The sequence below is a fragment of the Aulonocara stuartgranti genome (genome assembly GCF_965226115.1).
Source record: "Aulonocara stuartgranti genome assembly, chromosome: 15".
Classification (NCBI taxonomy): domain Eukaryota; kingdom Metazoa; phylum Chordata; class Actinopteri; order Cichliformes; family Cichlidae; genus Aulonocara; species Aulonocara stuartgranti.
In genome coordinates this window covers 29,953,935-29,979,714 of record NC_138951.1, presented here as the reverse complement: position 1 = coordinate 29,979,714, position 25,780 = coordinate 29,953,935, and the positions used below count along the sequence as shown (strand labels likewise).

At 41.4% G+C, this 25,780-nt stretch overlaps 1 protein-coding gene and 1 long non-coding RNA gene across 4 annotated transcripts in view; one reads left to right on the top strand and one right to left on the bottom strand.

Annotated features, from left to right (window-relative positions):
• cnih3 (cornichon family AMPA receptor auxiliary protein 3) overlaps window positions 1-25,071 on the bottom strand; it is a 145,400-nt gene extending 120,329 nt beyond the window's left edge. For 2 of the 3 annotated variants that reach the window (XM_082505401.1, XM_082505402.1), the window contains exon 1: window positions 24,195-25,071. In XM_082505401.1, the coding sequence (XP_082361527.1) occupies window positions 24,195-24,272 (78 nt within the window). In that variant the 5' untranslated portion in view covers window positions 24,273-25,071. The remainder of the gene's footprint in view (window positions 1-24,194) is intronic. The other variant, XM_082505403.1, reaches the window with a different exon arrangement.
• Window positions 6,037-6,608, top strand: LOC309689170. The gene is made up of 3 exons (XR_014271290.1): window positions 6,037-6,087; window positions 6,160-6,366; window positions 6,447-6,608. It is a non-coding gene; the product is annotated as an uncharacterized lncRNA (long non-coding RNA).
• Window positions 25,072-25,780: the final 709 nt, after the last annotated feature.

Below are 25,780 nucleotides of genomic sequence, written 5' to 3'. Positions count from 1 at the left end.
TATCAATACAACTAATGTTTGTAGGCTACGTACATCATACCACCACTTCAGACTTTCCAAACTGATGTCCAAACTTCACTCCTTTCGCCCTCATATTATATATGAGCTAGGTCCGCGTTTATGCAAGCTCTCCCTGTGAGATTACTTTCAGGCTTTTCCATTTTATTTTTTTAATATCATTTTACAACCCCTTACACGCACATGGGCAAAATTGTTGGTTAAATTCTTTTCTATGAGCTCTGATCTAAATCTGACTATAACATGAAACATGTAGTCTGGAGAAAGCACCTTTTAAACCTGAAACAGCTAGAGCAGTTTACTCATAAGGAGTAGGCCAGGAAATCTGACGACATGTGCAGAAGTCACACTGACAGACAGCAAAAGAAATATTAAGTTAAGGGTACTATAATTTTAATTCTATTGAACCACAATTCAAAAGCAATGTCTGATTTTCATTAGCTAACTTTTAGCAGTTATTTCAGTGACCATTGTGGATTTTTCTTTCTTTAACGTAAGAGTACCAATACAGGTATGAGGTAAGCTCAGCAGTATGGGTAGTGTTGGCCTCAGCTGTCCAATACAGTGGGGCAAAAAAGTATTTAGTCAGCCACCGATTGTGCAAGTTCCCCCACTTAAAATGATGACAGAGGTCAGTAATTTGCACCAGAGGTACACTTCAACTGTGAGAGACAGAATGTGAAAAAAAATCCATGAATTCACATGGTAGGATTTGTAAAGAATTTATTCGTAAATCAGGGTGGAAAATAAGTATTTGGTCACCTCAAACAAGGAAAATCTCTGGCTCTCACAGACCTGTAACGTCTTCTGTAAGAAGCTTTTCTGTCCCCCACCTGTATGAATGGCACCTGTTTGAACTCATCATCTGTATAAAAGACACCTGTCCACAGCCTCAAACAGTCAGACTCCAAACTCCGCCATGGCCAAGGCCAAAGAGCTTTCGAAGGACACCAGGAAAAGTATTGTAGACCTGCACCAGACTGGGAAGAGTGAATCTACAATAGGCAAGCAGCTTGGTGTGAAAAAATCAACTGTGGGAGCAATCATCAGAAAATGGAAGACATACAAGACCACTGATAATCTCCCTCGATCTGGGGCTCCACGCAAGATCTCATCCCGTGGGGTCAAAATGATCATGAGAACGGTGAGCAAAGATCCCAGAACCACACGGGGGGACCTGGTGAATGACCTGCAGAGAGCTGGGACCAAAGTAACAAAGGTCACCATCAGTAACACACTACAACGGCAGGGAATCAAATCCCGCAGTGCCAGACGTGTACCGCTGCTGAAGCCAGTGCATGTCCAGGCCCGTCTGAAGTTTGCCAGAGAGCACATGGATGATACAGCAGAGGATTGGGAGAATGTCATGTGGTCAGATGACACCAACGTAGAACTTTTTGGTATAAACTCAACTCGTCGTGTTTGGAGGAAGAAGAATACTGAGTTGCATCCCAAGAACACCATACCTACTGTGAAGCATGGGGGTGGAAACATCATGCTATGGGGCTGTTTTTCTGCCAAGGGGACAAGACGACTGATCCGTGTTAAGGACAGAATGAATGGGGCCATGTATCGTGAGATTTTGAGCCAAAACCTCCTTCCATCAGTGAGAACTTTGAAGATGAAACGAGGCTGGGTCTTCCAACATGACAATGATCCAAAACACACCGCCCGGGCAACAAAGGAGTGGCTCTGTAAGAAGCATTTGAAAGTCCTGGAGTGGCCTAGCCAGTCTCCAGACCTCAACCCCATAGAAAATCTGTGGCGGGAGTTGAAAGTCCGTGTTGCTCGGCGACAGCCCCAAAACATCACTGCTCTCGAGAAGATCTGCATGGAGGAATGGGCCAAAATACCAGCTACTGTGTGTGCAAACCTGGTAAAGACCTATAGTAAACGTTTGACCTCTGTTATTGCCAACAAAGGTTATGTTACAAAGTATTGAGTTGTATTTTTGTTATTGACCAAATACTTATTTTCCACCCTGATTTACGAATAAATTCTTTACAAATCCTACCATGTGGATTCATGGATTTTTTTTTCACATTCTGTCTCTCACAGTTGAAGTGTACCTCTGGTGCAAATTACTGACCTCTGTTATCATTTTAGGTGGGGGAACTTGCACAATCGGTGGCTGACTAAATACTTTTTTGCCCCACTGTATGTACCTGTTAATTCTTTTTTTAATTCAGTGGAAATATAACATGAAAATTATGAGTACCAGTTACAACTTGTCAGCAGTAAGGCTCCTTTTGGTAGTCCCCTCCAAAAACATACTTGCTGTGCAACCCTGTGATCTGAAGAATAAGTGAGCTGAGTTTTAAAAATAAACACATTAAGAAATTAAATACCTGTTACACATTACAGTATGCACAGCAGTGATTTTTTTTCCTTTTTCATGAAAGAAAAATCAGTACAAGTCAACAAGCCCTCAGAGACTTTACCTTGTCAACTGTGATCACTTTGCCCAGAGAAATATTCACAAACTAAACATACCCACAAAGAGATGATGATTCCTTTGATGTTTAAAGCAGTCTCTCCAGAGGATCGTTTAAGGAAACAGTCAAAAAACTGTGGAAACCTGATCATCGCTAATCAAGACTACATATAAGACTTTCATAATGTCATGGGACGTGTACTGTGGGTTGTGTGAAATTGCCACCAGGCTCCTGTAACATCATCACTGACACAGCAAATGAGTAACAAAGAAAAACAATGAAAGAAGAAAGTCTACTGTTAAAATTGCACACTTTTAAAACCTCACACTACCGACTACCTAAATTTTTTTAAATAGAGAAGTGCCAATAAAACCAAAAAGAAAGGACATGGAATGAAAAAGGAGGCAGGGCGAGGATCACCCCTGAAATCCTCCAAAGCAGGCACTGTGTAGTGGAACAACAGACACAGTGGAGTCAGGATGATGGATGAGGAGCCAGCAGGGGTTAATGAACAGACAGATCGATTCTGAGCAGCCCAGCTATATACTGAACACAACCTCTATTAGCCTTAGGTTCCTGATGCCTGAAAACCATGCTGACTGTTTGCTTCATTAAGATTACAATCAATGGTATCATCCTATGCAGTTTTTCAGTGTGATGTTGTGCCAAGGCACATTAAACATGAAAAAAATCCTCATTTGTCCAATTTACTGGAGCCTGTGCTAAACTCTAAGTGAAATGTACACAACCTGTAATCATTTGGATGATGAGCTCAGCAGTTGAGAAAGGTCATAGTGAATGCCAATAGCTTCCAAATTGAGGCAAATTTTAAGATGTTTTCACGATGTTCAAAATATAATATGTAATAAAACAGTAACCTGTAATGTAATCTGCATCTGAATCAGTTCATAAAAAGACCATGAACAGTTTGAAGGGTGGTTGTAGCGTAAGAGAGGAGGGCACCGCCTAATCGGAAGGTTGGTGGTTCAATCCCCGTCTGCTCCAGTCTGCATGCCAAATATCCTTGGACAAGATACTAACCCCATGTTGCTCCCTGATACATCCACTGGAGTGTAACAAGTTGTATAAAGTGCTCAGAGTAGAAAAGTGCTAATTCAAGAACCAGTCTTTTTACAATATATTTATGCAAGCTCTATAAGTCATAATTATGGGTGTGTTACGGCCCTAGCAGGGCCGCCTCCTGAAGTTGTCTGTGTGGGCGTGTTCGACCATCTCTCCTGCCTTAGCTGCCACCTTTTGTCTTTTGTGCAGCTGACTCTCGTCAGTAATTAAAAGTATTTAAGCCCAGGGACAGGTGAGCTCTGTACAAGAGTGCCATTAGTGTGGTTTTCAGCTAGAGAGCTGCACTCTTTTTGGCTTACTTTGTACTTTATTGACTAATGCTTGAGTTTTGTTTGTTTCTTTAAACGGTAATAGTGGCTTGTCCGTCTCTTTTAGTTAGTATTAATAGAAACTCTGTAATTTAACCTTTATGCCTCCTTGACTCCTTTTTCTGACCTGGACACTTTTTGTTACTTCCCCCTCACCGCCTAGACCCCTCAGGGGAACGTAACAGGTGATATTAACTAACTTTTTAATTGTTGTGTTTCAGGTTCTCTGCATTTTAATTTGTATTAGTAATGTCCACTGTGGTAAGTTATTGCCAGCTTTTAGGATTATCCGAAATTACTGTTGACTTTTTTTTTGTCAGGTTTGGCACTGCAGTCACAGCTTTAAGCCATCCATCTATGCAAAACTCGTTCTGCTAACATCTCTTCCACTCAATGCAATACAATCATATTAGGTGCAAAATACGACATGCCATTTTTTTTGACTAATTGTAGGGCAATTTGTAGTCGAATATTCTCTTCCCAAACCTTTGTGCACAATAAAACGCACATCTTGCAGTACATCTTCTAAATACTGTAGTGGCCTCTGCCATGACATTGTTAAGGAGTAAATGTGGCTGGATTCTCTGCCCTTTTGCTAAATCTTCCTTCATAGTTCGAACAATGTAAATGTTATAAAGTGAAGTGGAGGAAAGTAGGGCATAATTTTTTTTATTTTTTGGACTACTCAGCCATACCCTCAGTCTACTTCACTCTCTGGCATGGAGCCTTTTTGTTTCCCCTGTCTTAAAATTAATTATTGGCATCCTAGGTAAGACTGCTGTCCATAGAGCTGTCCATTCAAAAATCCATTGTGGAACTACTGTTTAAATCGTGAGTACTTTATGAACACTTGCTGGTTCAGCAATTCAAGCTTGCCAGGCTCTTTGGTGCTCAATGAATCAAAAAATAAAAAATCACTCTAATTAACAATTTGTTCAAGATATTTTTCCTCAAAGTTAGAAGCCTTCCAAGTCATAAAAATGTTTTAAAGAAACACCATGCCTACACTGCATTCCTAATCACACAGAAAAAAAGCTGCTTGACATCTAGCAAATGACTAATTCCAGTAGCTTTTTCATTCAGCTTCCTCCATGTTATTTGAGTAGCTAACATGCACAGATTACGGTGTCCTGCAGGTTTTAGATCTCACCTTGGGTCAACACACCTGAATCACATGATTAGTTTGTTACCAGGCCTCTGGAGAACTTCAGGACATGTTGAGGAGCTAATTTAGCCATTTAAATCAGCTGTGTTGGTTCAAGAACACGTTTAAAACCTGCAGGGACACCGGCCCTCAAGCAGGTAAGTCAAATTTGCATGATCTAATGCAAATGTGACAAATTGTTCATTGTTCGGAGTTTGCAAGTTTACGTCTTTGTTAATACTACAATTCACCATTTCACACCTTCGTAAGCCATTACACAGAGTCAAATATGATGACAAACAAAAAAACTATCCAAGTATTTGCTGTGGGAACCGCTTGTCAAGAGCGGAACAGCCAAAAGAGCGTGCTTCTGATTAAGACAACTTATCTATTGGAAGTTAATGTGAATGTCAAGTGTCAGCCGTATAACAAAACGCTTTACTTACTGTGGCTGAATTTGTCTATTTTGTCTCAAGAGGGAAATAATGATCTATTTCTGCATTTTGTCTCCAGTGCTGTCACACTTGTCTTCTAGTAGAGCTTGATAGCCCTCTCCCCCACCCCCTCACTATAGGACACTCAATCTTTTCAACAAAGAACTTTCATTTTATTAACCTTGTTTCCTTTTGATCTGCATTGCTACCTGCTCACTGCTTTGCATCTGCCATTTTCCTTTCTTTTCATGTCTTAGATTAATTTTGCCCCAGTCACCTGACCAGCAGCTGAATTGGGCTTTTGTGTTTGACTGGCCTCATCTTCTTTGTCAGTCCTTCATTGTGTATTTCATTATATATCCTATATCCTTCATTAGACTTTGCCTCATCCCCCTTCCATTAATCTTCCGGTGGTGTTATGGCCCTTTCCTCAAAAGATTTTACCAATGCATCCTCCAGCAAACGTGTGACGTACATGTCAGGGGTGTCATGGTCTGCGGTGGGTGGCTGGAATTTCCATAAGGCTCCTGAACTGACCTGGGATCCGCCCCTGGGCAGGGCCAACTCCAGCTCCCGCACACCTGGAGCCTATTGCAGGCAATCAAGCCAGAGGGATTTAAACCACACGTTGATGTTCATTCACTGCCAGTTCGTCATCAACACATGTTGGTAACAGGCCGTATACGTTAAGTTCTTGCTGTGATTCATCCTGTTAACACAACTCTCTTGTGCTACAGTTGCTGTATCCACCTTGGCTCACACTCCACCTCTGGACTCAGGATACCTAGTAATCATTCTGGAAATCTCTCTGTGCCTCACCTGCCTGCCCTCCTGCCATCACACTCCATCTGAAGCCCCGGATCTCAGGCCAGCTTTTCCACGCCACTCAGCCTCCCCTGGATCTTCATCACCCCCCTCTCAACACTCCAGGTCCCTAACTGCAAGTAAGAATTGCTGCTCTTACAACTGGCCACTGCAGAGCTGCCTTCACTACCTACCTAACTCCTATATCCTCTTCCTTCAGTGTGACTGTTCCCCACTCAGCTCCGTTCCGCATCTCAGGCCTCATTCCCTCGCCATAGCCACGTTCCCCAGGCCACGCCGCACCAAGACTCCACGTCTCGCTGTTTTTTGTCTTTGCCACGTTTTTCTCTTGCACTTAAACCTAATAAATTGTTGCATCATCTGCTGTCTCCGCTCTGGGTTTCTGCACCTGAGTCCTGTTCAGTACCGGCCACCCGGCCACGTGACAAGGGGTATTACAGATCAGTAGAACAAGCTTGGGCTTCATGGAGAACCAAAGTTGGCCAGATATCATTTCCACTTTTTTTCCCTCTACATTAAAACATCTGTGTCTACAGATAAACCTGTCACTTGAAAATCTAATTTCCCACAATTTAATCCAGAGAAAGTAAAACAAACCCTCTCTTCTCGGTGCATTTCATTTCTACTCTGTCCAACACCATTAGCTACTCTCTCCTTCCTGCAGCTTCCCCCAAAAGCTAATTGTTTTGCTCCATCAGTTGAACACCATAGGGACAGTCACAGATGAGGGTGTATTGTGGCTCTTCAGTGTGAACAATTATTCACGCAACACCTGTTAAACCTGTGAATGCCCTGTACTTGTCAAAATCTCAGTGTAATCCAGTGCAGCGGTAAAAGCGCACTGTTAGCTGATCTGCTCCCCTCCAAATCCATCCTGAAGTGTGCATGAAACTCTGTAGTGTCACCTTTTTCTTCAACAAGTATTCTCTTTGTGTGAGGCAGTTTTAAAAAAAAAAAAAAAAAAAAAAGGCTATCAGAAGGCTAAGTGTGAAAAGTATAATGGGTTATAGAAATAAACACATTCCTCCATCACTGCCAGGGGTGCGTTGACCTACAGGAGGACACCCTTAAATATTCAACTGTGCAGCGTTAAGTCTATGACAGTCAGCTTCATCGTGGTTTGCTTTGGAATCACCCAGTGGGGCAAAAAAGTATTTGGTAGCCACTGATTGTGCAAGTTGTCCCACTGAAAAAGATGAGAGGTCTGTAATTTTTAGTCTAGGTTCACTTCAACTGTGAGAGACAGAATGTAAAAAAAGAAATCCAAGATTTTAAAGAATTTATTTGTAGACTGGTGCAGAAAATAAGTATTTAGCGCCTACAAACAAGCAAGAATTCTGGCCCTCACAGAACTGTTACTACTTCTTTAAGAAGCTCTATCTTCCACTCGTTACCTGTATTAATGACATCTGTATGAACTCATCTGTATAAAATACACCTGTCCACACCTTCAGACAGTCAGACTCCAAACTCCGCCATGGCCAAGACCAGAGAGCAGTCTAAGGACACCATGGGCAAGATTGTACACAAGACTGAGATGATCCAATCTCCTATAGGCAAGCAATTATGAGAAAATGGAATAAATACAAAACCACAGAAAATCTCCCTTGACCTGGGGCTCCATGCAAGATGTCACCTCGTGGGGTACAAATGATCTTGAGAACGGTGAGGAAACAGCCCAGAACTACACGGGCGGAACTGGCCAGTGACCTAAAGAGAGCTGAGACCACAATAACAATTTTACTATTAGTAACACACTACATGGTCATGGATTTAAATCCTGCAGCACTCGAAACGTCCCCCTGCTTAAGCCAGTACATGTCCTGGCCCATCTAAAGTTTGCCAGAGACCAACTGGATGATTCAGAGGAGGATTGTCAGATGAGACCAAAATAGTCAAAGTCTTTGGTATAAACGTCACTCACCATGTTTGGAGGGGGAAGAATGCTGAGTTGCAGCCCAAGAACATCATACTCACTGTGAAGCATGGAAGTGGAAACATGTTTTGGGGCTGCTTTTCTGCAAAGGGGACAGGACAACTGATCCATATTAAGGAAAGGATGAGTGGGGCCATGTATCGTGAGATTTTGGGCAAAAACCTCCTTCCATCAGTGAGAGCATTGAAGATGAAATGTTGCTGGATCTTCCAGCATGACAATGATCCCAAACACACCACCTGGCCAACGAAAGAGTGGCTACGTAAAGAGCATTTCAAGGTTCTAGAGTGGCCTAGCCAGACCTCAATCCAACAGAGAATCTGTGGAGGGAGTTGAAAGTCCGACAGCCCCAAAACATCAGCTCTTGAGCAGATCTGCATGGAAGAATGGGCCAAAATACCAGCTACAATGTGTTCAAACCTGGCAAAGACCTACAGGAAACATCTGACCTCTGTCATTGCCAACCAAGGTTACATTACAAAGCATTGAGCTGAACTTTTGTTATTGACCAAATACTTATTTTCTGCACCAATATACAAATAAATTACAATGCGATATCCTGGACTTCTTTACATTTTACACTTTACATTCTGTGTCTCACAGTGGAAGTGAACCTATGCTGAAAATTACAGATCACTCTCATTTCTTTCAGTGGGACAAGATTTATAATTTACTCAAATTCCATCCATCCATCCATTTTCATCCGCTTTGTCCGGGGCCGGGTCGCGGGGGCAGCAGCCTAAGCAAAGAGGCCCAGACCTCCCTCTCCCCAGCCACCTCCTCCAGCTTATCCGGGGGAATACCAAGGCGTTCCCAGGCCAGCCGAGAGATATAATCTCTCCAGCGTGTCCTGGGTCTGCCCCGGGGCCTCCTCCCGGTGGGACATGCCTGGAACACCTCACCCAGGAGGCGCCCAGGGGGCATCCTTGTCAGATGCCCGAACCACCTCAGCTGGCTCCTTTCGATGTGGAGCAGCAGCTGCTCTACTCTGAGCCCCTCCCGGATGGCCGAACTTCTCACCCTATCTCTAAGGGAGAGGCCAGCCACCCTTCGGAGGAAGCTCATTTCTGCCGCTTGTATCCGCGATCTCATTCTTTCGGTCACTACCCACAGCTCGTGGCCATAGGTGAGGGTAGGGACGTAGATCGACCGGTAAATTGAGAGCTTCGCTTTTACACTCAGCTCCCTCTTCACCACGACGGACCGGTGCAGCGTCCGCATTACTGCAGCTGCAGCCCCAATCCGTCTGTCGATCTCCGGCTCCCTTCTCCCATCACTCGCGAACAAGACCCCGAGATACTTGAACTCCTCCACTTGGGGCAGGAACTCATCCCCGACCCGGAGTGGGCACTCCACCCTTTTCCGGCTGAGAACCATGGCCTCAGATTTGGAGGTACTGATCCTCATTCCCGCTGCTTCACACTCGGCTGCGAACCGCTCCAGTGCGAGCTGGAGGCCCTCACCCGATGAAGCCAACAGAACCAAATCATCTGCAAAAATCAGAGATGAGATTCTGAGGCCACCAAAGCGAAAGCCCTCCGCCACTTGGCTGCGCCTAGAAATCCTGTCCATAAAAATTATGAACAGAACCGGAGACAAAGGGCAGCCCTGGCGGAGCCCATCACGAGTCCGACTTATTGCCGGCACTGTGTGCCAAGACTGGCAATAGGGACATTTACTCAAATTTATAACAGGAAAAAAAAGGTAGTAGCCTATGTTCAGAAAAAAAACATTTGGATGGTTAAGACCAGTAAAGATTTTACTGCTTGTTTTTAAGGTTCTTATATTGCCTGTGTTCTATGTTTACATTCAGCTCCCAGGGGTGTGTACTATGAAGTAAGATTAATGGCTTGGCGAGCTATGTCGAGCTTGCTTTTAAATTAGCCAAACACATACAGTAAGATTCAAGATTTTTTTATTTGCCAACAGTCTATGCACATTGGAATTCTTGTACAGAGCTTTCCAGGTCAAGTTACTCTTTTTACAAGATAAAGACAAAGCAACTTAGAAAAGAAAAAAAAGAAATAAAGCAAGGAATGGAGCAATCATAGTATATACTATTTACTATATACAAAAACACTGTACCTAGCTGGAGCAGGTTATGTTCCAAGTCTCGATTTAAAATAATCTGGAAACCCGTTGTTTTCATTGATTTTTTTTTTAATTTTTTTTTTTACAGCATGTTTTAATTCTCTGCTGGGGGAATATGTTTTGTATGTGCAAATTATTAAGCTCTACCTTAGTAAAAATGCTAAATGAAACAAACTGTTTGTTGGATTACCCTAAATTACCAGGAATATTGTGCAGCATGAATCTTTCTTTTTGCAACTGTCTTTTTTTGTGTTCTTTATCAATTTAGAATCATCATAATCATTCTCTGACAACGCCCTGTACCAACACAGAGCAGAGCAGCTACCTGAACGCTACCCCAACAGAGGTCGATTATCTTGTTAATAATTTCACCTCCTCACTACGTACGACTCTGGATACTGAAGCTCCGGTGAAAACTAAGGTCTCTAATCAGAAGTACCTGACTCCGTGGTATAATTCTCAAACACGTACCCTAAAGCAAATGACTCGTAATGTGGAGAGGAAATGGCATGTCACAAATTTAGAGGATCATCATTTAACCTGGAGAAATAGTTTGCTGCTTTATAAGAAAGCCCTCCGCAAAGCCAGAACATCTTACTATTCATCACTGATTGAAGAAAATAAGAACAACCCCAGGTTTCTCTTCAGCACTGTAGCCAGGCTGACAAAAAGTCAGAGCTGTTTTGAGCCAACCATCCCTTTAATGTTAACTAGTAATGACTTCATGAACTTCTTCACAAATAAAATTTTTATCATTAGAGAAAAATTACCAATAATCATCCCACAGATGTATTATCTACAGCTACTCTTAGTACCATTGATGTTAAGTTAGACTCTTTTTCTCCAATTGATCTTTCTGAGTGAACTTCAATAATTACTTCCTCCAAACCATCGTGTCTTTTAGAACCCATTCCTACAAAACTGCTCAAAGAAGTCCTGCCATTAATTAATTCTTCGATCTTAAATATGATCAACCTATCTCTAATAATCGGTTACAGTGGGGCAAAAAAGTATTTAGTCAGCCACCGATTGTGCAAGTTCCCCCACTTAAAATGATGACAGAGGTCAGTAATTTGCACCAGAGGTACACTTCAACTGTGAGAGACAGAATGTGAAAAAAAAAATCCATGAATCCACATGGTAGGATTTGTAAAGAATTTATTTTCCACCCTAATTTACGAATAAGTATTTGGTCACCTCAAACAAGGAAAATCTCTGGCTCTCACAGACCTGTAACGTCCTCTGTAAGAAGCTTTTCTGTCCCCCACTCGTTACCTGTATGAATGGCACCTGTTTGAACTCATCATCTGTATAAAAGACACCTGTCCACAGCCGCAAACAGTCAGACTCCAAACTCCACCATGGCCAAGACCAAAGAGCTTTCGAAGGACACCAGGAAAAGTATTGTAGACCTGCACCAGACTGGGAAGAGTGAATCTACAATAGGCAAGCAGCTTGGTGTGAAAAAAATCAACTGTGGGAGCAATCATCAGAAAATGGAAGACATACAAGACCACTGATAATCTCCCTCGATCTGGGGCTCCACGCAAGATCTCATCCCGTGGGGTCAAAATGATCATGAGAACAGTGAGCAAAGATCCCAGAACCACACGGGGGGACCTGGTGAATGACCTGCAGAGAGCTGGGACCAAAGTAACAAAGGTCACCATCAGTAACACACTACAACGGCAGGGAATCAAATCCCGCAGTGCCAGACGTGTTCCGCTGCTGAAGCCAGTGCATGTCCAGGCCCGTCTGAAGTTTGCCAGAGAGCACATGGATGATACAGCAGAGGATTGGGAGAATGTCATGTGGTCAGATGAAACCAAAGTAGAACTTTTTGGTATAAACTCAACTCGTCGTGTTTGGAGGAAGAAGAATACTGAGTTGCATCCCAAGAACACCATACCTACTGTGAAGCATGGGGGTGGAAACATCATGCTATGGGGCTGTTTTTCTGCCAAGGGGACAGGACGACTGATCTGTGTTAAGGACAGAATGAATGGGGTCATGTATCGTGAGATTTTGAGCCAAAACCTCCTTCCATCAGTGAGAATTTTGAAGATGAAACGAGGCTGGGTCTTCCAACATGACAATGATCCAAAACACACCGCCCGGGCAACAAAGGAGTGGCTCCGTAAGAAGCATTTGAAAGTCCTGGAGAGGCCTAGCCAGTCTCCAGACCTCAACCCCATAGAAAATCTGTGGCGGGAGTTGAAAGTCCGTGTTGCTTGGCGACAGCCCCAAAACATCATTGCTCTCGAGAAGATCTGCATGGAGGAATGGGCCAAAATACCAGCTACTGTGTGTGCAAACCTGGTAAAGACCTATAGTAAACGTTTGACCTCTGTTATTGCCAACAAAGGTTATGTTACAAAGTATTGAGTTGTATTTTTGTTATTGACCAAATACTTATTTTCCACCCTGATTTACGAATAAATTCTTTACAAATCCTACCATGTGGATTCATGGATTTTTTTTTTCACATTCTGTCTCTCACAGTTGAAGTGCAAATTACTGACCTCTGTCATCATTTTAGGTGGGGGAACTTGCACAATCGGTGGCTGACTAAATACTTTTTTGCCCCACTGTATGTACCACAGGCCTTCAAGCTGGCTGTAGTTAAACCTTTACTCAAAAAGCCATCTCTAGACCCAGCAGTCTTAGCTAATTATAGGCCAATCTCCAACCTTCCTTTCATATCAAGAATCCTTGAAAGAGTAGTTGTCAAACAGCTAACTGATCATCTGCAGATGAATGGCTTATTTGAAGAGTTTCAGTCAGGTTTCAGAGCTCATCACAGCACAGAAACAGCTTTAGTGAAGGTTACAAATGATCTTCTTATGGCCTCTGACAGTGGACTCATCTCTGTGCATGTCCTGCTACACCTTAGTGCAGCATTCAATACTGTTGACCATAATATCCTATTAGAGAGATTAGAACATGCTGTAGGTATTACAGGTACTGCACTGCAGTGGTTTGTATCATATCTATCTAATAGACTCCAATTTGTGCATGTAAATGGAGAGTCCTCTTCACACACTGAGGTTAATTATGGAGTTCCACAGGGTTCAGTGCTAGGACCAATTCTGTTTACATTATACATGCTTCCCCAAGGCAACATCATTAGAAGACATAGCATACATTTTCACTGCTATGCAGATGACACCCAGCTCTATCTATCCATGAATCCAGATAACACACACCAATTAGTTAAACTGCAGGAATGTCTTAAAGACAAAGAGCTGGATGGCCGCTAACTTTCTGCTTCTTAATTCAGATAAAACTGAGGTTATTGTACTCGGCCCTGAAAAGCTTAGAAATATGGTATCTAACCAGATTCTTACTCTGGATGGCATTACCTTGGCCTCCAGTAACACTGTGAGGAACCTTGGAGTCATTTTTGACCAGGATATGTCCTTCAACGCACATATTAAACAAATATGTAAGACTGCGTTCTTCCATTTGCGCAACATCTCTAAAATTAGAAATATCCTGTCTCAGAGTGATGCTGAAAAACTAGTTCATGCATTTATTACTTCCAGGCTGGACTACTGTAATTCATTATTATCAGGATGTCCAAAAAACTCACTGAAAAGCCTTCAGCTAATCCAAAATGCTGCAGCAAGAGTACTGACAGGGACTAGAAAGAGAGAGCATATTTCTCCTGTTTTGGCTTCCCTTCACTGGCTTCCTGTTAAATCCAGAATTGAATTCAAAATCCTGCTCCTCACATACACTGTCTTAAATAATCAGTCCCCTCTTATCTTAATGACCTTGTAATACCATATCACCCTATTAGAGCACTTTGCTCTCGCTCTGCAGGCCTACTTGTTGTTCCTAGAGTATTTAAAAGTAGAATTGGAGGAGAGCCTTCAGTTTTCAGGCCCCTCTTCTGTAGAACTAGCTTCCAGTTTGGATTCGGGAGACAGACACTATCTCTACTTTCAATATTAGGCTTAAAACTTTCCTTTTTGCTAAAGCATATAGTTAGGGCTGGACCAGGTGACCCTGAATCCTCCCTTAGTTATGCTGCAATAGACGTAGGCTGCCGGGGGATTCCCATGATGCATTGAGTTTTTCCTTTCCAGTCACCTTTCTCATTCACTATGTATTAATAGACCTCTCTGCATTGAATCTTATCTGTTATTAACCTCTCTCTTCCACAGCATGTCTTTTATCCTGTCTTCCTTCTCTCACCCCAACCGGTCGCAGCAGATGGCTGCCCCTCCCTGAGCCTGGTTCTGCCGGAGGTTTCTTCCTGTTAAAAGGGATTTTTTCCTTCCCACTGTTGCCAAAGTGCTTGCTCATAGGGGGTCATATGATTGTTGGTTTTTTCTCTGTATCTATGAAGCGCCTTGAGGCGACTTTTGTTGTGATTCGGCGCTATATAAATGAATTGAATTGAATTGAATGCCTCTGACTAGAGTAAGCTTTATTCAAGAAGAAGAATTATATGACTTGTGAAACCCCTCTATGTTTATGTGCGTACACAGAGTCTGGAGCAGAAAGCCTGGCTTATCAGAGAAAGTTGATAACCACCATAGTGATATCGGTTCTCTCCATCTGGGTTTCAGGTTTTGTTGAGCCAGATAACACAAAGAAAGGCTGGCTGCTCTAAACTTCGTCGTACTGTAGTGCTCAGGTCTCTCAGATCCACTTGCAAAAATCTCTTACATTTTCAAACAAAATTGTGTCAGAGCCTTTGCAGTCGCTGCTCCGTGGGTGCAGAATTAGCTACGACTTGACATAAGCATGTGCTGCTATTGGACCACCAGAGACCTCTGCTTTTAGTCTAGGCTCAATGCTTGCCTTTACTCTCTGGCCTTTCCAGCCCACCAATCTCTCTTTATCGTTATATCTGTAGCTTTGTTTATCCTCTGCTGTCCTCTGGTTTTGTCATTATGTCTTAATTCTGTATTCTCTACTTATACTTATTACTTTTTAAATGTATTTACATAACTGTGTGTAAATATGTAAACATTCTACAGCACTTGGACAATGAAAGCTGTGTTTAACTGTGCTTTATAAATCAATGTTACATACTTACTTAACCAGAACGGGGTTAGCTTTAGCTGGCACTAGACTGAAAACAGCTTAAAACATGGAGGCCATTTTTGTGCTTATATTTAATTTTAAATCTAATAGGGCCTCTATTTTTTATCAACGAAGTGTATAATAAAAAAACCCCAATTATTTTATAGATGTTTTACAGAGTTGCAACATATATTTTTGTTGTGCCTCTTACATTAAGGGAAAGCTAGTCAACAAATTTACAGGCCATGCCAGGTCATGGAAAACTGATTATGTGTATCTACTCCCCCCTTCTACTTGACATCCTGAAGTATGTTTTTATTACTGATGATCATGCCTACTAACATTTTAATTTTTCCACTAATTATGCTACCATACAACTACAGTTAAATTGTTATAAAGGGTACTTCTGTCAAAAAAGTGTTGACAAAATGAATGAAATTACTGCAAACAGTAAACTATGAGCCTCTGGTGGGTCCCTGGTGCTTCGACAGCTACACACACAAATAAACTAAACTGCTGTAATTTAGTAGAAACCCTAAGTGAGAGGGGAAAATGATGTTAGTTTGACATTCCAACCTTTGCAATACTGCCGGGTAACCTCTCCATCATATCTGCACCACAGGGCTTTCCCATCTATCAAAGGTGCACCAAGGGAGCGCCTGGCCTGTTTCAGGCTTTAATGACTCATTAGGGGCTGCTGTTACATGGGAGGAGAGTCGCTCAAGCAGAGTGGAGCTTGCAGTTCACCTTGTATTTTAATTAAAATGGCTTCATAATCACTTCAGTGAGTGCTCCCATAGGTAACTGTGGAGTTACATTTTATGTGAGAAACAGTTTGATTGCGGTTTGATGTGAGCAGTTCTAAATGTCATTATGCCCCACAGCAACAAGAATAATGGAATCTACTTATTATCAGTAGAAAAATATGTTATTCCAAATAGACAAATGCATTTTTTTGAGTGTGTGTTTCTGACTCTTATTAAATGTGCCATAGCCTTCAAACAGGAGTAAAAAATTGTGGGAATGATTGTATTTAATTAATAATTACATTTAACTAAAATTACATAATTAAACCTGTGTGAGCGTCAACACATGCAAGGTAGCTCAAAGTTTAAGAAAAGAAACATCCAAACTGAGGATCCAGCTTGAAATACATTGAAAAACTGTGACTGATCAGGTAACATGCTTTTACACTTACAACATCAAGCAAAATGAAACTAAACTGAACAAAAGCAAATCAAAGCTCCCACATGTGGGATAAAACTCATCACCTCTTGGTTAACAGCTTAACTTTAGCACTTCTTTAAGGAGGCCATAGGACATGTATGGTAACATTTAACATTTCTTCATCTCAGTCCAACAATGAGAAAGACATGTGACATAGAGGAGGTGAAAAAAAAAAAGGGTAAATACTCCGTTAAAGATGAGAAAACAACTGCCAAAGACACAAAAGTACTACTGGCTGGAGAATAGGTGCAAAATAGCATCAAAGAAAGTAGATAACTGCAATGGGACATTGCAGGAGCCCAGTTGTAGGATATAATAATAACCACTGCAGCCTAAAAGAGTGCCTGAGGAGCCCAGTTGTAGGCTATTAAGAGTCGACTGTACACTTTTTTCGTGTTTTCCTCCAAAACAATAAGTTCCATTGGAGCCTCTTTGTCTCTCACTAGCAAAGTTGACCCAGACAACACAGTAAAGCTAGTTCTCGGCTACGAACCCGACACGATTTGCATTACAGTTACACCCCCCCCCATGGGAGGGGTTTGTTTGTCAGTTTGTTAGCAGTCTAGCGTCCAAAGTTTTCGAGATATCATTTTCAACTTGTTTTCACCGAATGTAAAAATCAGAAAAACTTTATACTACCAACATTTTTTTTATGGATTGTCTTCAAGCTGCATAACTTTATACTAGCCCTTGGGGGACATGAGTACCTAGGTTGGCTAAGCGATCGACCTTTGACATCCATTGTTAGCGCCCAAAGTCAAAGTTTTAAAAGACATTCAAGAAACAAAATTGAGAAATGCATTAAAGAGCATGGAGAGAGCTGTATCACTTTTTTTTTATTTAGTCAATGTCACAATGTCAACATCACAGGCTGACTTCATCATATCGTAATAAAAATATAATTAAAAAAAAAAAAACATACTCTGGGGGGGGGGGGGAGTTGCATGCTCTAAGTGCTCTTGTATTTCAGTGCAGTTATTGGGTGATTTCATAGAGTTACCTCCAATCAATGAAGCACTTATACAGTCTGATTAATGGAACAGTGATCTAACAAACCTGTCAACAATATGTGTCTTTGTCTCACACCGGTTTTAATAGAATTTTGCACAGGCAGGACCTGTTCCTTCTTCATTACCTCTTTAATTTAGCGAACGGTGAGTCCACAGATGGCCATGGAGACGAAGGTGACTAATAATAATAGATATTCCAAAGATAGCCATCATGTCTTTTTTTGTCTTTTTTTTTTTTTTTACTTACACAGATGTTACAGAGTAACTTAGTATGAATATAAATGAGAGTGAATGGAAGAGCACTTATCAGCACCTGTGAATGACTAGAGTAGATATAACTAATTAGCTCTGACTTTACTGGCCAATTAATGACAGAAGTCCATCTGTGTGCAGCTATTTGTCACCGACTTCTGTCTACTTCTACACAGCAAATTCAAAAGTGTTAAATGTTTTTGTGTTAGTAGTCTTCTTGCAAAAGTAGAGTTAATTTTACTCTAAGTAGAGTCACATTCTTTTAATGTAACTCTGAGGTGTAAAATGATAGTAGTTAAAATCGAGTGTTAAAAATGAGTGTTTCTATGTCAAATCTGGAGGTGTTACAATGGAAACATTAACTCTTGACCTCTTAACTCTGAACTCCTACAGGGGCGATGACACCAATAGAGTAAATTCACAGACTCCGCCCCCGGCACCATAGGCTCCAATCAAAGCTGAAGTGAAACCGTTTCTGAACATTTTGCTCTACATATTTGAGTTGTTTGCCATGCTTGGTAAGTCATTTTTTCAAAGATTGTTTCGATTATTATTATTAGCTTTTACTTCTGTGGCTCTTTAGAGTTGAGACAAAGCTGTGTGAAAGGCATTAGCCATGTTGCTCGGTGATAGCATAATATTCTGTTTTAGCTAGCTGAAAGGTATTGTTTGCAGGCAAATACCACAGCCTTGAAAAAAAGCTTGCATGTGAATTTTCAGTCAAATTTTTGGTCAAATACACCTAAAACAATGTCTAGAATGTGAAATTTTGGTATAATGGTGCTACTTGAAGCCTGAAAATGATCTCCCATAAAAACAAAAAAACGAGCAAACAGCAGTAGCAGATGTCCTGACTGGGTTCTACGTTAACATTTAGATCCCTCCAGAGTTTTGTGCACACGGTTTAGGTAAAAATTAAAAAGGTTGAGGTTTTACATTTAGTTCAGTATTACCTGTTGCCTGTGTCCTTGTCTTTTGGGAAAATACTTTACACAAGTAATGGCTCAAAGAGGATTGCTTTTTTTTTTTTTTTTTTTTTTTAACTGTGCTGCAATTGATTACTGGATTACTTGTGCCATTAATTAGTGTCAACTAATTTTTATTCAATCTCCACATAGCATATGCTTGTGAAGATGGAATATGGGGGAGAGCAGAAGTGCGTTGAAGTTCCACAAAGTGATGAATAAAGGACATGCATATTGTATTGAAGAAAAAAGTGATGAGAATGCTGTTATTTGCATTTACCAGCTCACCTATGTCAGACCTTTTGATAAACAAAATTCTAATGAAAGTGAGAACATGTACATTGTCATCTTTCAGAAAATGTTTTGAAATTTTGGTGCACAGTTCAGAATAAATGTTTTTCAAAAATCATTGTGTCTTTTTAGTAAATGTTTATTTACAAAAGAAATTTCTTGAAGTTCAGAACAGTAAAATTCCGGCTTTTTAGAATTAATTAGAAGATAACTCTTACATAGTTAAACTAAAATACTCTTTGAGAGTTAATATATAAACTCTTAACACCTAGTTAGCATTAGTAAGTGTTAAATTATCAACTCCAGACAGATTTGGTGTTTAACACTAAATCAGAGTTAACGTACCAACTCTCCAAAAAGAGTTAAATTAACACTCTCTGGTGTGGACCCATATAGACACTTTAATAGTGTTGAAATCAAATCTGACAGATTTAATTTGGACATGCAGGATTTGCTGTGTATCACTTGTGTTATCTGTTGACAGAGTCTGTAGTGTTTCACTTCTTATTTTATTTCCCTTTTCATTGTACTTTATGTATGGGCTGCTTCACAGCCTCTGTCTTTATCTGTTCATTTACACTAGCTTGTTTTATTTATAGCCTGATTTGACCCTGGGTAGTTTGACTCAGCATGCTTGCTCTTTTTAACAATGCACTGCTGCTCGGGGCTTTAAAAACTAACCTTTTGGCCAAGCAGCAACTGTGGCACCAGGGTTCAGTATTTTTTTTTCTCTTTTGTCTTTGAAACCAGATGAGAACTTGAAAAACAAAGACAGACTGAGAGATGGCCACCTGCCAAAATGATTGATAGAAGTGAAGGAAGAGTTTGAGCCAAATTTCCCTAGCATTTTGGCAGGTGGCTGGTGTTAACATGCAGCTTTGGCTCAGCAACTCCCCACACTGCACAGCCTTTTCCTAATTATGTTTCCTCACAGTATGGAGCCCCAGCTTATTATCCTGCAAGTCTGTATGGCAATGTGAATGGGGAATTATTGGAGGAGGCATCTCCACACTGTTTCTGCCTCCTTAAGCAGAATGCACAATAAGGCAGGCTTCGACTGGATTATTATTGCTGAACGCAAATGTTGAATTGTGATCTTTCTTTTCACTGGTGCAGAATTTACATCGCAGGCAACACACTGAAGGATGTGTTGTGGATCGTGTCCCTCTGTAGACCTTTTTAATGTTTCTAAGTACTAATGATGTGTTTTTGTGGCGTGGCAGAAAGTGACAGCTCTGCAGTTGCATATGCATATAGCTTTAGAGAGCTTTATAATAAGGGTTTCTGCAGGCAAAAACATGGATGTGCCATGGGCTCCCCAGGGTCACGTATAGTAGCCAGCCTTGTAGGAACATGAAGAAAGTGGAAAGTAAAGCTCTTGGCTCTTTTAAAGATGACACTTGGGTCAATATCAAAACCCAAGAAGTAGAAGCCTTCACTGCTCACATACACTCAGTGGATAGAAACATAAAGTTCACCAGCGAATATTTGGACTGTTGAGGAGAATGGAAACTTCAACACTGGAGTTTACAGGAAGCCTGCACGCACTCGGGCCAGTATCTCCTCTTTGACTCCCACCACCCTCTGGAACACAAACTTGAAGTAATCAGGACCCTACAACAATGGGCAGAAAATGTTCCCTCTAAGCCAGAAGGGAAAAAGAGGGAACACACATGTAAAGAAAGCTCTAAGAAAAGAACATGTGATCATCGTAATTGGGCCTTCATGAAATCAGCAAAGATGCACAGAAAAGAAGGTCAGACACCAACTACAGACAAACAGAACAATATTGTCATCCCTTATGTAGCAGATTTGTCAGAGAAATCAGGAGTCCTCTCCAAGCACAAGATCCCAGTGTACTTCAGACCCAGCCACACACTCAGACAAAAACTGGTTCATCCCAAAGACAAAACTACCAAACGCAAACTTAACAACATAGTGTATGCTGTACAGTGCAGGTAGGAATTCTCAGACCTCTACATTGGACAGACCAAACAGCAACTTCATAAATGCATGGCACAACATAGAAGAGCCCCCTGGACAGGACAAGACTCAGCTGACCATCTGCATCTAAAGGACAAAGGTCACTCTTTTGAGGATGCCAATGTTCACATTTTGGGCAGAGATGGTTTGAAAGAGGAGTGAAAGAAGCCATCTATGTCCACTGTGAACGACCATCTTTGAACAAAGGCGGTGGCTTTCGACTCCAACTGTCTACCATCTATAATCCAGTTTTGAGATCCCTTCCCAGACGCCTTAACGCCCACTCACATCTTGCATCAGGTGATCTCAATAAGTCACATGATAGTTTGAGGCCCACTACCGAAGTCAACAACCCTCCCAAGGGACGTCTTGATGCATGCTCAATCATCCAGGTAAGTAAATCTCCAAAAGTTGATTCCGTTCATCTGGACGTAGCGTTTTGTGCGAGAAACGTTTCGTCACTCACCCAAGTGACTTCTTCAGTCTCAGCTGACTGCAGTTTTCCCCAATCTTATAAACAGTACATTTGCATAATGACTGAAACCAGCCCAGTGGAGGAACAATGGTCAGTTCTTTAATTTTAATTATGCAAATTCTCAAAAATGTACTGTTTATAAGATTGGGGAAACCTGTAGTCACCTGAGACTGAAGAAGTCACTTGGATGAGTGACGAAACATTTCTCCCACAAAACGCTACGTCCGGATGAACAGGATCAACTTTTGGAGGCCTCCCAAGGGACAACTCCCACTAGGTTTAAATACCCGGGACTCTCCACCATTTGGTCTTAGAACTGAAGAAGCTTCTCGGATGAGAGGAGAAACATCTTCAAGAAACTTAAAGAAGTCCAGTTGCTTTTCTTTCCAAGCTCCTTAGATTACCATGACCTGGATGACTGAGAACCCTCACATCCCTGAAATGTCTCAATGTAAAATGAAATGCAATATCAAATATCACATGTCAGTTTTTCTACAAGACAAAGAAATGCTGAAGTAAATGAAGACATCTATGGTCTAGTATATCAGACATCTATATCTTTCACCTTTTTCAGAAATTTCTGTATTGGATGGTAAAAAAGAAGGAACTTTTCTGTCATTTATTTTTTATCAATTAGTTAATTACTATGGTTTTCAATCATTCAGAAAAGTTACAAAATTCGTGAAAATACAGTTCACATTTTCCAAAGCCATCAAGTGAACCGGACTGGTGTCTTTATTGGGCCAATTCTTGCCGCTGGGGCCATATGTTTGACACTCCCGATCTATACACAAGAAAAACTAGAAATATCTTAGTTCTTTGAAGTCACATATAAAGCAGTTTGTGTGCTGCACATCACCCAGGAGCTGACAGGTGTGTAGGTAACCCTCCAATGTAAAGACGAAGAAACATCACATTTTGGTGACGTCCGTGGTTTCTAGACTTCAGGGAGACTTTGACAGCAAGTTTTTTTTCATCTGAGTATCAAAGTCTTTACATTTAATCTTTATGTTTATATTAGCCTCTCATCAGTTTTGAGCCTGTGAAATTTGGGTTCTGCTCATTAAAAAAATGGCTGCATCTCTGAAACTGTTCATGCATTACGTTGTAAAACCCGCTTAATCAAAACTGACAGCCTGCATTTCAAAGACATATTGATAGTTGATTTACAGTCCACTGTTGCTGTGGACAGAGGCAAAACTACAAAACTTGTGTCTTTGACCAAAGCATTATGGAGGGCACTGAATGTCACTCAGCAATAACCTATTGGTAGAAAAAACTGACATTGGTAGATGCTTTAGTTGTTTACTTCAAAGCTGAAAGAAAATGAACTTATTTACTTCACCGGAAGAAACTGAATTTCACTAACTGACACACTATGGGGTCTGGTTGCTACATCGGTGTTAGTCTTTTCTGTCTTTACTGAGATCATGTGTTCCTAAGGCATAGTTAAATTATAATTTCAGCTGAATGATATGTCATAATACCCCATTATGAAAAAGTAATAACGTTTCTTTGAAATTCTTGTTAAAGCCCCCTAAATATAACATGTATGTAAATATTTAACCAGTTTTGAAATACGTTTGTAACATGACAAAATGTGGAACAATTGAAGTGCTGTAAAAACTGCCAAATTGCAGTCCAACCATAAGCCAACATCTAAGTGGTTCGCTGGTGACCTGGTGGATATTCAGGCAAAGCCTGGGTACCTCGCCCAGTATGAAATGCACTATGTAGGAAGGATACGAGAGTACATTTCTGTCCATTATGATCCTTTAAAAACTTTGTTTAAATACCTAAAATGTCACACAATTCTGTTTTTGCTTTAAACAATATCTCTGATGAAAGCATTCTATAAAAGCGATAGAACCCTTTTTTTTTCTTTTGCATGTATATCATGACATCCTACATCACATACATTTGCTTTGTTTCACTTGGCTCCTGTTTCTGCCACCATGACATCTACTTCAAACGGGGGAGTACACTTCATTTGTGAGGAATCATAAAGGTGTTTTCAGCATGATCACTTAGTTTTAATTGTGCTACTACGTGTGTCTGTACCCTTACTGTCTAGGACTCTTTATTTCTGCTGACACATGGGTCATTGTCTGACAGACAGACACACCAACTATTAGCTGGAATTGCCAGAGGATCAGTCACCCCAAGTGCATCAGGTCTATGTAAAAGACAGACCCGGGGCAAAAGGCTGGAAGACCTGACCCAAATCTGTCTTTATACAAGGCCCTACATGTTGCTCAGGGAGCAACTAATAAGATTATTCAAATATCACAATGCAGTCAGCCATATTGGCACTGGTGTGTAGCTGATCCGATGCTTGATTAAAAGGATATGAAGAGAGCAGGAAGATGAGAAGAGAGAGAGATAACGTTCTACAAGATTCCCTAATTGATCTGGAAGGGAAGTGTGCTTAATTGATCTGGAGGATGCTGCACAGGGATGCAGGCACTTTCTGTGTGTGTGAAACTGGGTCGCTGGGGATGTGTAAAGTCTGGAAATTTTTAAATTCACATTGTAAACTAAAGCTAAAGCCAACTAGCACTGTTACGTACACCTGCGAGTTCAGTATACACTCACACACCTTGCCATCAACAACGAGTAAGAAGAGCCCCCCCCAAAAAAAAAAAAAAACATCCAGTGATACCCAGTGTAAGGTACTTACATGCCATATTGCGAAGAAAATCAGGGACACACAGAGGACCAGAGACAGCATGTAGCAGAAGGCAGCAAACGTGAACATAATTGAAAAGGGAAACGTGGATAATTTCCCGAGGAAGCACGATCCTGCAGCCAAACATCTAAAACAAAAGACAGGCAAGGGGGAAGAAGAAAGAGGGGCAAGGGGTGTATGAAAAGAAAGTTCTCACAGTGCCATAGAAAGCCGAGGCGGTGCTGGCACCATGACTTCGCCCCTCACAATGTTTGCAACAATTTGTTGCAGAAAGCCCCTCTCCGGCTGATCAGCTGTGCGTCCACCCAGCAGCACCAGCAGCAGCGAGGCGACTCCGAAGTCAGAGCTGCTCGCAAATCAGTGCATGATCAGTGGTCGCAGTCCCGGTGAGCATAGAAATCACAGAAAGGCGCCGAGACGAGGAGGTGTCCACGCAGAGCCACTCGGGGAAGGTGAATAAGTAGGTAATCCATTCAGCGGCGGCAGGAGGAGCCCTGCTGCTGCGGCCTCTGCGCTGAGCTGCTGTTAGAGAAGAGCCCTGCCACAGTGCACAGCACACAGGCGGCAATAAACGCTGCTCTCACCCTGACAGACCTATCAGCAGAAGCGAGCGGAGCGCGCAGGGAAGAGCTGTGAACAGGTGGATTTAAAAGAGCAGCACCCGGTGTGCGTGCACGTGCGCGCGTGTGCTTGCAGATTCCTCTCCGCACACTCACAAACACACATACAAACACATACACATCGTTTTTTGTTTGCTAAATACTTGTGACCGCTGTGAATTGTTAGCTCTTGTTTGGCTGTGTGTTTGTGAGAGTATTTTTGTCCTTCGACCAAGTCTGTAACCAGCTAAGTGCTGCAACCAGATATACATACCAGCAAACAAAAGGACAGGAGCAAAACATCTTCATGTCGTGGACGGTCTTTAGAGAAAAAGAAAATGTGCACATTATTAAAGCAAGTACTGACTCATGCACACATGTACATAAATACATGCAAACACATGTAATAGTGAAAATATAAATGTCTAAAATGATCAATTAATTTGAAATCACAAGTCATTTCTATCGTAAAGAAACTAATGAGGCCACAGCCTGCAGAACTGATAAACTGTGAGACTAACCCCACCGTCTGGCTCCTTTATAGAATGCAAGCTTTAAATCCTAATGGGGAAAAAAACCCTCAACCAGGTATTTTGCTGTCTGCTGCTCTGCAAAAATATTAATAATAATATTGAGAAAACAGACTGACTGTTAACCATTGTTGGATCCAGCTGTTTGGGTTATCCGTTATTTTTTTCTTCATTTATTAAAGCCACAGACAAATAGCCAAAAGTCCAGAGAGCAAGCAAACAACAGGTGTGTGCTCTCTGAGTTGTTTTTAGCAAAATCACATTGTAATGTTTGATAAGGTCCAATGCTGAGAGTTAGTTTTCATTTTTGTAAGTTTCAGTGTTGATTTTAATCTTTTTGAAAAATGATATCATGGTTTAATTTGTCACAGGTGTGTGTTCACATGCTGAAGAATGTGAGTGTTCACAGCTCCTTTATACGCAAGTGTTAAACTCAGTCTGGCACAGA